The sequence below is a fragment of the Rhincodon typus genome, chromosome 30, assembly GCF_021869965.1.
Source record: "Rhincodon typus isolate 14 chromosome 30, sRhiTyp1.1, whole genome shotgun sequence".
NCBI classification, from domain to species: domain Eukaryota; kingdom Metazoa; phylum Chordata; class Chondrichthyes; order Orectolobiformes; family Rhincodontidae; genus Rhincodon; species Rhincodon typus.
The window spans coordinates 1,302,080-1,316,866 of NC_063361.1; the positions used below are offsets into that span (position 1 = coordinate 1,302,080).

The following is a 14,787-nucleotide window of genomic DNA, read 5'->3' on the forward strand; positions in this document are numbered from 1 at the left end:
GTATCCTTTCTACATCTCACTCCACTTTCAAGGAACTATGAACCTGCATTCCAAGATCTCTATGTTCAGCAAAACTACCAAGGACCTTACCATTAAATGTGTAAGTCCTGCCCTGATTTGCCTTTCCAAAACACAGCACTTCCCAGTTATCTAAATTAAACTCCATCTGCCACTCCTCAGCCCATTGGCTCATCTGATCAAGTTTCCATTGTATTCTGAGGTAACCTTCTTCACTGTCCACTACACCTCCAATTTTGGTGTCATCTGCAAACTTACTCACCATACCTCCTTTGTTCACAACTAAATCATTTATATAAATGATGAAAAGCAGCAGACCCAGCACCGATCCTTGTGGCACATCCTGGTCACAGGCCTCCAGTTTGAAAGGCAACCCTCCACCACCACCTTCTGCCTGTGATAGCAAGAACTGCAGATGCTGGAGTCAGAGTCACTACAGTGTGGAGCAGGAGGAACACAGCAGGTCAGGCAGCAAAGGAACAGGGGAGTTGATGTTTCAGGTTGGGACCCTTTCTCAAGACTGGGAAGGGGGAAGGGAGCTGGGAAATAAATAGAGAGAAGGATGGGATGGGGCTGGGGCAATTCCTCCCTATGGCCTAAACATGGATTTTACCAGTTTCAAAACCTCCCCACCCCCAGCCTCATCCCATGACCAACCCTCCCTCTCATCCCAACCTCCTTGACCTGACACAATTTGTCCATCTTCTCTCCCACCTATCCACCCCTCCCACCTCACTGACCAATTCCCACCATTACCTACCTGCACTCACCTATCACCATCCCACCTACCTTCCCAGCCCCACCCCTCCTCTCTTTCTTTATTTCTGAGCTCCCTTTCCCCTCCCCGTTTCTGAAGAAGGGTCCTGACCTGAAATGTCAACTCTCCTGCTCCTCTGATGCTGCTTGGCCTGCTGTGTTCCTCCAGCTCCACACTGTGTTATCTCATAATCAGTGCTTGCCACCTTTCCAAATACATATAATTCCCGTCCGTCAAGATTCCCTCCAACAACTTGTCCACCACCGATATCAGGTTTACTGGTCTATAGTTCCCTGGCTTTTCCTTACCACCTTTCTTAAATAGTGGCACCATATTAGCCAAACTCCAGTTTTCTGGCACCTCTCCTATGGCTATTGATGATATAAGTATCTCAGCAAGTAGCCCAGATATCACTTCCGTAACTTCCCATAGAGTTCTAGGGGACACCTGATCAGGTCCTGGGAATTTATCCACCTTTATGCATTTTAAGATGTCCAGCACCACCCCCTCTATATCATGGGCATTTTTTAAGAGGTTGCCATTTATTGCCCCATGTTCCCTACCTTCCATATCCTTCTCCACAGTAAACACTGATAGAAAACATCAGTGTTTGGTATCTCCCCTATCACCTGCTTTTCCACACACAGGTGGCCTTGCTTATCTTTAAGGGGCCCTATTCTTTCCCCAGTTACTCCTTTTGTCCTTAATGTATTTCTAGAATCCCTTTGGATTCTCCTTAAACCTTTTTGACAAAACTATCCCATGTCCTGTTTTTGCCCTCCTGAGTTCTCTCTTAAGTATACCTCAATGCCTTCATACTCTTCTAGGAATTTACTAGATCTCTACTGTCTATACCCAACATATACTTCCTTCTCATTCTTAACCAAAACCTCAATTTCTCCAGATGTAGGGAATAATCAGGAAGGCTAATAGAATGTTGGCCCTTATTTCAAGGCGAGTTGGAGTATAAGACTATGGAAGTCTTACGACAAATGTACAAGGTGCTGGTAAGACCAAATCTGAAGTACTGTGAGCAGTTTTGGTCCCCTTATTTAAAGAAAGGCATTATTTAATTGTAAGGAGAAGATTCACTTGGATGATCCCTTAAGGGACTGTCTTATGATACAGTCTCTCTCTTCACAGTTATTGAATGTTTTGAACCCACGTTGTTCTGATCCGTGATGCACCATTTGGTTATTGAGAATGTTGTTATTTTTAAAAAGGTTAGCTAGGCTGCTAATGCCGACAGTAACAAAATTCGTCCCTCAGGGGTTTCAGCAAACTCCTGGAATCTGCTGAGTAGCAACACTAATTACGCCACAGACAGGCCCAGGAATCCTAGAATCTTACAGCAGTCAGAGCTCTTTCAGAAGACTCCTGACAGCTCATTGAAAACAAAACCGACTCAAAGTTCCAGACTGGCATCCCCCATAATGCATGTGGCACGGAGGCTCAGCGGTTAGCACTGCTGCCTCTCAGTGTCAGGGACCCGGGCTTGATTCCAGGCTCAAGTGACTGTGTGTGGAGTTTGCACATTCTCCCCATGATCGTAAGGGTTTCCTATTGTTTCCCGCCACAGTCCAAAGATGTGTAGGTTAGGTGCATTGGGCATGAGAAATGCAGAGTAACAGGGATTGAATGGGGTGGGGGGGGTGGGTCTGGGTGGGATGCTTTTCATAGGGTTGGTGTGGACTTGATGGGACAAATGGCCTGCTTCCACACTGGGAAGAAGGGACAGATCCTAGCCTTGACAGTCTTTGTTTAGGCTCAATCATTTTTTCTGTGGATGTCTGCATCGACCCGTTGATACTTCAGTTGGGAACGGAAGAGTCACAAAAGGTTCAGGTTGCAGAAATCTTTGCAGGCAATATCAATGTGCACATCATTAACACCAACTGGGAGATCTGGGCATTATACTGTTCACAAATTGACTGCTGTGCTTCTTGTATTAAAACAGCCATCACACTTCAGAAATTATTAATTAGCTGTAAAGTACTTTAGAATGTGCCAAGGTTGGGACCAATGCCATATTATTGCAAGTCTTCCTTTTTGTTTGAGAGTCTATGATAATACTGCTCACTGTTCAGTCAAAATCAAATTGCCACACCCTATCAGGAAGTGCATTCTGAATCATAACTCTCTGTAAATAGAATTCTCCTCCGTTCCCCTTTTCTATTTTGCCAATTATTTTAAATCTAGATGTTTGGTTACTAAAAGAATCATAGAATCCCTACAGGCCATTTGGCTCTACAAGTCCACATCGCCCCTCCGAAGAGCATCCCATTCAGACCCATTCCCCTACCCCTGTATTTCCCCATGTCTAACCCACCCTAACTTAAACATCCCTGAACAGTATGGGCAATTTTGCATGGCCAATCCATCTACCCTATACATCTTTGGATTGTCAGAGGAAACCCATGCAGACACGGAGAATGTGCAAACTCCACACAAACAGTCACCCAAAGCTAGAATTAAACACTGGTCCCTTGCACTGTGAAGTAGTAGTGCTAACCACTGAGCCACCATGCCACCTAATCTAAACATCCACATTCCAAAGTACTTTACAGCTAAAGACTCTCCAGGAACATACCCAGTCTCAGCAGACAGTGATGAATAGGTGCAACATTGCTCACGTTATTAGTCAGTTGAGATTATTGCCTGGACTTACTGCTCCTTCAATCTGTGACCATGGCTCTTGTCCCTACCTGACCCTGCTATTCTGTCGTCCTAGCCCATCAACATTCCAAGCAGAATAACAAAGCAAATTTATAAATATCTAATACAGCTCCCAGAGGGACCAGATTGCCATGATCTGATTACTCACACAGAACAAATACGCTCGAGTGGCTAAAGGCTGGAATCTTAATTGAAGGTATTGTTATGTTTTCCTACGTGAATACTTGGGTGATGACAGACCTACCCAATTGCCAGGTTAGGCCTCTGGTCAAGTGGGAATGGCCTGGAGTAGGCTACAGACCAGCAACAACACAGGAGCTTGTAAGTTGGCTAATGAGGGGGTCAGTGATCCTGGGATGAAGTTGGAGATCAGAAGGAATAATCAGCAATTCTGGGAGGGATCCAAATTTTAGGGTAGATCCATTATGCTGAGGACCAGAAGTTACTGATTATGGGAAGGACTGTACAATCCTGGGTAGTCCAAAACACTGAAACTAACCTACTTGCTTCCAACAAAGATAGGAATGGTGAAGCATCCCAATTCCTTCTGGTACAGGAGGATTAAACAGTGCTTACTTCTTCCATGCAGCAGTCCTCACCTCCCTTTAGCTGTTGGATTTCCTGACATCAAAGAAAGCCAGCTGACCAGGATTGAGCCCAAAATTCAGGTGACATGTACAGTATGCAGTCTCACTATAACTAAATAACCAATTGCACCTTGGGAATATTTACCCATCAACCAGCATTAGAACACAGCACCTCGTCATTGCCACCAGTGGAATCTCAGTTGATGCTGTGATATCTATGTTACAACTATCCATTCATGCACTCATTAACTGAAATTCTTGAGACCTTTAAAGATTTAATACTGTCTTCGAAAAGGGAGAGATCCTATCCTTGACAGTCTTTGTTTAGGCTCAATCATTTTTTTCAGTGGATGTCTGCATCGACCTGTTGATACTTCAGTTGCGAACGGAAGAGTCACAAGAGGTTCAGGTTGCAGAAATCTTTGCAGGCAACATCAACGTGCGCGTCATTAACACTGACTGGGAGATCTGGGCATTATACTGTACACAAATTGACTGCTGTGCTTCCTGTATTAAAACAGCCACCACACTTCAGAAATTATTAATTAGCTGTAAAGTATTTTGGGACATGCCAAAGTTGGGAAAGATGCCATATTAATGCAAATCTTCCTTTTTGTTTGAGATTGCTTTTTAAATTATAAACATTGAGACTGTTAGCATTTTAAGTTTCTTTAGTTGATGGACCCAGGGTTGAGGTGGTGAAAGGGGATTACTTAGAATCTTTAACTTCGCCTTGTGGAGAGTAAACTGGTTGGACTCATCACTGACTGAAACAACTCTCATTTATTTGTGAAAATGAAAACCTCAGGTTTTCAATACAATGTGCCCAGATACAGTTTTATGTCTGGTAGAGGTTGAAATTCTGCTTCACATCATGCTATATTTCCCAGTGAAAATCTTGTGAAATTCCTTGATACTTCGTTTTGGTCAAGCAGCTAAAATTTAAAAAAAAAACTAATCACTTCCAGTGACACCTTTCAGGTTTATTATCAAATTTCGTTTTCTGTGGGTTTCTCTTAGCAGTGTTCAAGAGATTAAACTATAATTCCCACAGACTCCAGTGCAATCCTGGAGGGGTGGAGGATCATACTTGTCCAGACTGGGAATGTCAGACAGCTTTGTGTGAATTTCAAGGGATTGTGAAAATCTGGTTAAGTTGCAGGGTCTGAGGCAGCTCAGATCCTTTGGAGGACTCTGACTGGGGTATCAAAATGATGGGTTACACCACAAAATGACGTCCAATTCTCTGTACTGTGGCTGAGCTAGACAGTTGAGAAGGAGATTTTTGAGAAGAGACCCTGATTCATCAAAACTATAACTGCCATTGCTGCTACTCCTGTTCTAGTTCTGTTGGGAGTAATAGTGAACCCAGCCTTAATTTGTGGGACAACAAGGTGTAGAGCTGGATGAACACAGCAGGCCAAGCAGCATCATAGGAGCAGGAAGGCTGATGTTTCGGGCCTAGACCCTTCTTCAGAAATGCTTCTTCCTGCTCCTATGATGCTGCTCGGCCTGCTGTGTTCATCCAGCTCTACGCCTTGTTGTCTCAGATTCTCCAGCATCTGCAGTTCCTACTATCTCTTAATTTGTGAGGCTGTGTCTCACAGCTGAGTTAAGGCCATGCTCTGCTAACTACCATTATTTATTTGGATTTGACTCAGCAATCAAGGCAAAATTCCAGCAACTGACTAGAAAATCATCCAGGGTCCTAAAGCTGTGTGATGAAATAAAGCCAATCAACTAACCTGACAGAATTGGAAATTTCAGCTGGATCCTCTCCTTTGCAGGAGCCAAACAATAACAGCACATCTGGGACTTGTTCAATATATAATGGTTCCACGCATGTATATCCAAATGTTATTTTAATATTGACTGAGTCTGAATAAATAACAATTCAGGTATAAAGGGATTTCATTTAAGATGGTAATGAAATATCAGAGGATATCGTATCCCCTCCACTGTGATAAGGATGCAAAGGCAGCAGACCTGCATCCGTGATTCACTGACTGCTGGTACATTTATAGCAAAAGGGCAAAGGTTTTGATCTGACTTCTCTCAAGTTCAGTTGAGCAACAACGTTCAGATGGTGGTCCCTGATCCACCTGAGCTGGTTCAAAGGGCACGCACATTATTCAGCTTCGATCACACAGGTCGCCGGATCCGAGCTAACATTTGTAAGTTAATGAAGTTAGCTTTTTATGTAAAAAAAAATACAAAGAAAGACTAGCAGCATCATGCAGCTGCTATTTTTGCATGGTCTCCACTTTCAGAAGTCCCAATCATCCAGATCCAGCTGCTCCATGCTGGATGTCAGTCCGGCCACTCCTCGCAACTCATGTGGGTGAGTTCCTTTCAGATCTGTCATAGGGGTTACGGGTCGAAGCAGGTCAGGAAGCACCTCCACCACCCGACGCTTTAGCTTGGAAAATAAAGAAAACAAAGTCAGTTCGTGTCACAAGTCAGAGTAATGGAAATGATGGCTTTGGTGAGCTGACAAGCTAGCGAACGTGAAGCAACAACCCCTCCCTGCACGAACCCTTTGTGTAGAAACTGAAAAAATATTCTTGCAAGGGAGGTGACCACTGGCAAGGCTGAGATATGTAACAACTTTTTTTCAAATTCAGTCTTGGGATGTGGGCATCGCTGATTGTGATGTGGGTGAGCATTTCTTGCCCATTCTTAGTTAGAGAGTTTATGAAATTAACAGTAAAAGTATCCTAAATGGTCACAAATTACAGTATTGTGACACTGGAGGAATAATGGCAAGAATTATAGTCACTTTTGTAATGTGTTTTTATAACTCAGCACCCAGTATCTGGAGTCCCTATCAATCTTGAACAGAATTATACTTGGTTCATCTCGCTAACCATTAAAAGAAGACAAGGAACCTTCCTCTTTGCGCTTACTTCTCTCATAATTCTTCCAATGTTTTATCTCCCATCATTTCATTCCCACCTTCCCATTTCTCCCTTCCACCTCTCAACCCAAGATGCCTCGCAGTAAGAGCAGTTCATCAAAATGACAGACTTACTAGGAGCTTAAGAGAAAACCCTGTTCCTTGAGAACATCTCCTCCATGCCTCTAATAAAGTGGGAGGATACAGACTTATGGGACAACTGAATATATGAAGGATAAATCACTGCACATCATGGACGTACCTGCTTCACAAATGAATGGTTGAGCAATGCATTGGCTGAGGGTCTATAATGAACACACAAGGACAAGAATCAATTAAAATGTTGAAATAAGCTGCATTAACTGAAGCAGTATTCCAGTGAGGGTGATGCAGATAAATCACAGGTTGGTAAAATGCCTCCTCAAAGCTGCAGTTAGTAAAATCAGCAATGAGCAACTGTGCCACATTGACCAGGCAGTTTGGGTTCAATCCCTAACTGTGTTGCACTGATTAATTTTAGCCAAATGCTACAATCGGCCTGGAGACGGTAGCAAATAATCCATGACCCACACTGAAATCTGAACAAGTTGTTATCAGAATATGACTTGGATGACAGTCCTGAAATAACAAATGTCCCAGATCATGCACGGAGGTTTGAAACAAAAACAGAAATTGCTGGAGCAACTCAGCAGGTGTGGCAGTGTCTGTGAGGAGAAAGCAGAGTTAATGTTTCAGGTTCAGTGACCCTTCTTCTACGTTCTGAAGAAAGGTCACTGGACTCGAAACTTTAACTCTACATTCTCCTCACAGATGTCCCACACCTGCTGAGTTGCTCCAGCAATTTCTGTTTTTGTTTCAGATTCCTAGCATCCGCAATTTCTTTGTTTTATTTTCATTCATAGAGATTGACTGGTTGGCTGAAGCATCAAAGCAAGAGCTACAGTGGGCAGAATCAAAGGAACTTTATATCCAATATATTCTATCCGACCTCAAGATGTCAGAAAGTCAAAATGGAAAGGGTTTCACTTTCCAGTATTATCAACGTTATAAAATTTATATTTATATGTTTAAAATAAAAATTAGAATTTATTTGTTCATTAAAGATTTATTTTTATGTAAAGACTAATTTTGGGAATGAAATCCAGGCCAGAAACAGCTAACAGCATGTTTGCGCTCACAATGATTGTACCTCTGCTCAGGCTCCCGCCGTAAACACAACTCCACAAAGTTGTGAAAGAGCCCAGAGAAGGTCCTGTTGTATGGATGTTGCACCTGTTCTCCATTTGTGGTTCGTGTTCCACAAGCAGCAGAGCTCTCCACGATGCCTGAATCCACTGCTGACTGAGAGTTTGTCATCAACAGCTCTTCTGCAGGGATAGTAGTGGTGTCCAGGAGGCAGGGCACTGTACCATTCAGCTTCTCAAGCAACATCTGAGAACAGCAAAAGATCAATGGGAATGAGAGAGAAATGTGGAAATCTAAGTATTGAAAACCAACAAATCAATGAACTTGGTTCTCTGTGGGAGAAAATGTAAAGAAAAGCATGGACTTGATGGGCTCCTTCTCTATCATTACCTCTACTGTCTTGCCTTTGGTCCTCTGTTTGCCACAACTTTTCTGCACTATTGATTTACTGGACTGCACCCTCAACACTGTGCAGTCCAAATTTTAGACAACTCACAACAAACTATCTTTAGCAGTAAACTAAAAGGATGGTTTATCTAAACATTGAACCTGGGGGATAATTTCCAACACATAAGCAAACAAGGAAAGAAGAAAGCAAAGAGGAAAAGTAACAAACATCTATCAGAGAACTCTCAGAATAATTATGGTACAGGAGATTATTGACCTTAATGACTGTAAGGCACATTGTCCAGTGGAGGCCCTTTTGGAAGGGGGGGAAGGGAGAGGTAGAGACTTAGCAATATGATCTCTCTGTTGGATCATAACATCAGTAACATCAGGGGGAGGTTGTTGAGTTGATTGATTGTTGAGCAGCTTTTTAAAAAAATATTCATTAATGGGATGATGGCATTGCTGGCTATGCCAGCATTTATTGCCCATCCCTAACTGCCACGAGGAACATTAGTGAACTAGATGGTCACCATAGAGTCATACGAGACTCTTAATTCCAGATTCTTTAATACATTCAAATTCCACCATCTGCTGTAGCAGGATTCAAAACCAGGTCCCCAGAACATAGGTCCCTGGATTAACAGTCCAGCTATAATACCACTATGCCATCATCTCCTAACGCTGTTGTTACAGACTGTGTTTAAATTCTAGTAATTTTAGTAAAACAAATTTCTGAACTAGTACAGGGAAGCAGGCATTGTGGTGGGGTGACTTATAAATCGTTTCATTATATTTTTCATATAAAAGTATATGTGACAATAAATTTCTATTCAATTCTGGGAAGTTAAGAATTTAAAAGCACAGGAGGGGGAGCTGGTTCATGGTAAGAATGAGGTAGTTCTACTTTCCACCAATCTCCGGTATATACTACAATACAAAAATAATGCTAAAGTAAGGAAAAGTCAGTAAAGTTAAACTAAGTTTATAAGAACACAAAAGGTACAGCTGGACAGCTCAGTGAAGCAGAATGTCCATTCTACGGCCTGTGGGAAATCGTGGACACTTCACATGACCCAGACAAATCATGCATAGGAAGTGTTTCAGGCTGCACAAGTTTGAGCTACTGGCTTCAAGTAGCAGCTGGAGTAGCAGCTTAGGGACAAACAAGCAGATAGGGAATGGATGACTGTGAAGCAGTCAAGATAAACAGGCAAGCAGTGCACAAGTCCCCAGTGATCCTGTTTGCTAATTGGTTTTCCATTTTGGAGACCAGCAAAGGCTCCTCAAAGAAATGCAGTCAGATCCAAGCTCAGGGCACCACAGGTAGCTAAACTGTACAAAACTGGGAAAAAAAAAAAAAAAAAAAAAGAGTGGGAGAGCATTAGAGAGAAGGGATTCTTTAGTTAGGAAAGCAGACAGGCTTTTCTGTGGCTCTTAATGTGACTACAGGATGGCATGTTGCTTCTTTCTGGTGCCAGTCATAACCATCACAAAACAGCTGCAAGATCTTCCTGTGAGGGACAGTGAACTGCCAGAGACTGTGGTCCACATTGGAACCAGTGACACAGGTAGAAAGAGGATGTGGTCTTGCAATCTTAATTTAGGAACCTAGAAAGCAGAACCACTAAAGAAGTAATCTCCAAATTATTCCCAGTACCATGTGCAAATGAGTGTAGGAATAGGAAGATAAAACAGATGAATGTGTCGCTGAAAGATGGTGCAGGAGACAGGACATTAGATTCCTGAACTACTGGAGTGGCTCTGGTGGACATAGTATAGCTACAACCTGGAGGTTGCATCTGAACAGAGCCAGAGCCAAGCTCCTTTTGGTGCATTTGTTCGTGCTGTTTGGGAAGATTTAAGCTAACTCAGCAGGGATGTTTAAACCAAGAGATAATAACAAGGTGCACAATTACTGGGAGAAGCAGATAACACTGGAATAGACAATAGAAAGCTAATAGATGGAGTCAGAGCGAGGGAGAAATAATTGGAGTCTAAATCAGAGATAAGGTGAATGCATGTGAATACATCAAGTATACATAATAAACAGAGAACAAAGAAAATTACAGCACAGGAACAGGCCCTTCAGCCGTCCAAGCCTGTGCGGATCCAGATCCTCTATCTAAACCTGTCGCCTATTTTCCAAGGATCTGTATCCCTCTGCTCCCTGCCCATTCATGTATCGGTCTAGATACATCTTAAATGACGCTATTGTGCCCACCTCTACCGGCAGCGTGTTCCAGACACCCACCACCCTCTGCATAAAGAACTTTCCACACATATCTCCCTTAAATTTTTCCCCTCTCACCTTGAAATCATGACCCCTAGTAATTGAGTCCCCCACTCTGGGAAAAAGCTTCTTGCTATCCACCCTGTCTATACCTCTCATGATTTTGTAAATCGCAATCAGGTCCCCCCTCAACCTCCGTCTTTCTAATGTAAATAATCCTAATCTACTCAACCTCTATTCATAGCTAGTGCCCTCCATACCAGGCAACATCCTGGTGAACCTCCTCTGCACCCTCTCCAAAGCATCCACATTCTTTTGGTAATGTGGCGACCAGAACTGTATGCAGTATTCTAAATGTGGTCGAACCAAAGTCCTATACAACTATAACATGACCTGCCAACTCTTGTACTCAATACCCCGTCCAATGAATGAAAGCATGCCGTATGCCATATGCCTTATGCCTTCTTGACCACTCTATCCACCTGCGTTGCCACCTTCAGGGTACAATGGACCTGAACAGCCAGATCTCGCTGTGTATCAATTTTCCCCAGGGCTTTTCCATTTACCGTATAGTTTGCTCTTGAATTGGATCTTCCAAAATGCATCACCTCGCGTTTGCCTGGATTGAACTCCATTTGCCATTTCTCCGCCCAACTCTCCAATCTATATTCCGCGGCATCTGCTACTCCACCAATCTTAGTGTCATCTGCAAACTTGCTAATCAGACCATCTATACCTTCCTCCAGATCATTTATGTATATCACAAACAAGTGGTCCCAACACGGATCCCTGTGGAACACCACTGGTCACAGTTCTCCATTTTGAGAAACTCCCTTCTACTACAACACACTGTCTCCTGTTGCCCAGCCAGTTCTCTATCCATCTAGCTAGTACACCCTGGACCCCATGCGACTTCACCTTGTCCATCAGCCTACCATGGGGAACCTTATCAACGTCTTACTGAAGTCCATGTAGAAGTTACAGGCACAGATTGCCATGTGGGATTATGACGTTATGATACAAGGTGATAACACAGACCTAGCTCAAAGAAGGGCGAGACTGGTTGTTAAATATTCCCGATTACAAGGTGTTCCTTTTTACGAAAGGAAGAAAAGGTAGTGTTTTTGGCTAAGGAGAGCACGGCAGAGCTGGAGAGTTCAAGGACAGAATTGACTTAGCTAGAATTAAAGGAACAAGAACAGTGCAATCACTGCTTGACGTAATTCATAGAACATCCAGTTTTGGAAAGGATGCAGGGGAACAATCTGCAAGGAAATAACAGTCTTGAATAGTTATAATGGGTATCTTCAATACCTAAATATAGACTAGGATGGTGTTAATTGTGTTCAGAGAATTTTTGAACAGCAGTGTGTGTCAATTCTAATGTGAAAAGAGGCACTGCTAAACCTGGTTCTTGTGAATGCACTGGGGTGCAAATAGATCAAACATCAGTGAGAGAGCATTTAGCGGACAGTGATCATTGCATCACAACACTTAGGATGATGGTGGAAAATGGCCATGAACAATTGAGAGTGGGAATAAATCAACTGGCAGAGAGGGGACTTCAATGGGGCAAGAATGGACCTGGGCTGGATAAATTAGAACCAAAGATTGGCAGGAAAAAAGGTAGTTGAGCAATGTACCTTCAGAGGAAATGAATTAGGCATAGTCGAGATATATTCCCACAAAAGGGAAAGGGAGGGCAAACCAATCCACAGGTTAGTCTGGATGAACGTGTGGCTGGAGAGATTGCACAGGAGGAATGACTTTAGATATCTGGGACACTGGGGCCATGTTTGGGGGATGGTGGGATCTGTACAAGGCAGACAGGTTGCATTTGAACTGGAATGGGAAAGTGTGCTACTGCTGTTAGGGAGAGTTTAAACTAATTTGGTAGGAAGCGTGGGATACAGGGAGAATGTTCAGCAGGAGAAGATGAACAGCCAAAATTAGAAGTGACAGCAAGCGACTCAGGAAGGCATAGACATTATAGGCCAGTTAAGGCACAAAGAATTTAGCAAGGTTAGATAGCATTTATTTTAATGTTAGGAGTCTGACAAACTGGGCAGATGAGTTGAGGGTAGAAATTAAAACATACGGGTATGATGTCGTTGCTGTCACTGAGACATGGTTGAGAGGGGGGCAGGATTGACAGCTCAATATTCCAGAATACAGGGTCTTCAGGCGAGATAGGAAAGGTAGTGAAAGAAGAGGGTATGTCACAATTTCGATGAGGGAATCTATTACAGCAGTAAGAGGGCATGAAACATTAGAAGGTTCATCAAATAAGTTATATGGTTATAACTTAAAAATCAGCAAGGGGCAATCGCATTGCTCGGCGTGTACTATAGATCCTGAAATAGCCGGAGAGAAATAGAAGAGCAGTTATAAAGGCAAATTTCAGAGAACTGAAGTAATAGGCATATGATAGTAGGGGATTTCAAATTCCCCAACATTAACTGGGGAAACCATAGTGTGAAAAGTTTAGAGGGAGCAGAATTCTTAAAATGCATCCAGGAGAGCTTTTAAAGCCAGTAAATAGAGGCCATACAAGAGACGGGAAATCGTGGACTTAATTTTAGGCAATGAAGCTGGGCAAGGGGTTGAAGCATCAATGGGGAACGATCATTGAACAGTACAGCACAGGGACAGGCCCCTTGGCCCACCATTTCTGTCCTAACTGGTACAGCCCAAGTATTTGACATTTCCACCCTTGGAAAAAGTACGCTTTTCATAATTTTATATACTTCTATCAGGTCACCCTTCAGCCCCTGACACTCTAGCAAATAAAATCCAAGTTTGTCCAACCGCTCCTTATAGCTAATACACTCCAATTTAGACAACATCCTGGTAAACCTCTTTTGCAACCTCTCCAGAGCCTCCAAATCTATCCTAGAGCATGGTGACCGGAATTGCACACGATACTCAACATGTGGGCAATCTAAAGTCTGATAAAGCTGCAACATGACTTGCCAACATTTATACTTAATGCTGCAACTGATGAAGGCAAGCATGCCATCCATCTTGCCTACCACCTTATCCACTTGTGTTACCGCTTTCAGGGAGCACCCCAAAATCCCTTGTATATAAATGCTCCCAAGGTCCTGCCATTTACTGTGTACTTTCCTTTTGCATTTGACCTTCCAAGATGCATCATTTTTCACTTGTCTGGATTAAACGCCTGCTGCCATTTATCCACTCAATCTTCCAATTGCTCTATATCCTGTTGAATACTTTGATAATCTTCCTCACTATTCACAAGTCCTCCAAAATTCATGCTACCAGCGAAATTACTAATCTGACTATCTACATTTTCAGCCAAATGATTGACATATACTACAAACAATAGAAGTCCCAGCACTGATCCTTGTGGAGCACCTTGGTAGGAAAAAGAGAGGTGTAGATTATTTTCTAAATGGGAAAAGACTTCAAAACTTCAGGATTCTCTTAAGGTTAAGATGCAGTTTCAGTTGCTAGTTAGGAAGTCAAATATACTGTTAGCATTCATTTCAAGACGGCTAGAATACAAGAGCAGGGATGTACTGCTGAGGCTGTGTAGCCTGGTTAGACCACATTTGGAATATTGAGAGCAATTTTGGGCTTTGTATCTAAGGAAGGGTGTGCTAGCCTTAGAGACGGTCCAGAGGAGGTTGACAAAAATGATCCTGGGAATGAAGGGCGTGTCATATGAGGAGTGGTAGAGGACTCTGGTCTGTACTCATTGGAGTTTAGAAGGATGAGTGGGCAATCTCCTTGAAATTTACAGAATACTGAGCAGCCTGGATAGAATGGATGTGAAGGTGATGTTTCCTCCAATAGGAGAGACTGGGACCGAAGGGCACAGCTTCAGAATGAAGGGATGACCCTTCAGAACTGAGAGGAGGAATTTCTGCAGCCAGAGGGTTGTGGATCTGTGAAACTCATTGCCACAGAAGGCTATTGATGTCAAGTCTTGAGTGTATTTAAGACAGAGCTAGGTTCTTGATTAGTAAGGAGATCAAGAGTTACGGGGAGAAGGCAGGAGAACGGGGTTGTGAAACAGATCAGC

At 42.9% G+C, this 14,787-nt stretch overlaps 2 protein-coding genes across 2 annotated transcripts in view; one reads left to right on the plus strand and one right to left on the minus strand.

Moving 5' to 3' along the window:
- Positions 1-14,787, plus strand: part of ddx42 (DEAD (Asp-Glu-Ala-Asp) box helicase 42) — a 262,098-nt gene that overhangs the window by 98,015 nt on the left and 149,296 nt on the right. The window lies entirely within an intron of this gene.
- Positions 4,803-14,787, minus strand: part of strada (STE20 related adaptor alpha) — a 90,679-nt gene continuing 80,694 nt past the window's right edge. Inside the window, exons 10-12 of the mRNA XM_048614689.1 lie at positions 8,124-8,365; positions 7,197-7,239; positions 4,803-6,457 (exon numbers count right to left, since the gene is read on the minus strand). Of these exons, the coding sequence (XP_048470646.1) occupies positions 6,305-6,457; positions 7,197-7,239; positions 8,124-8,365 (438 nt within the window). The 3' untranslated portion in view covers positions 4,803-6,304. The remainder of the gene's footprint in view (positions 6,458-7,196; positions 7,240-8,123; positions 8,366-14,787) is intronic.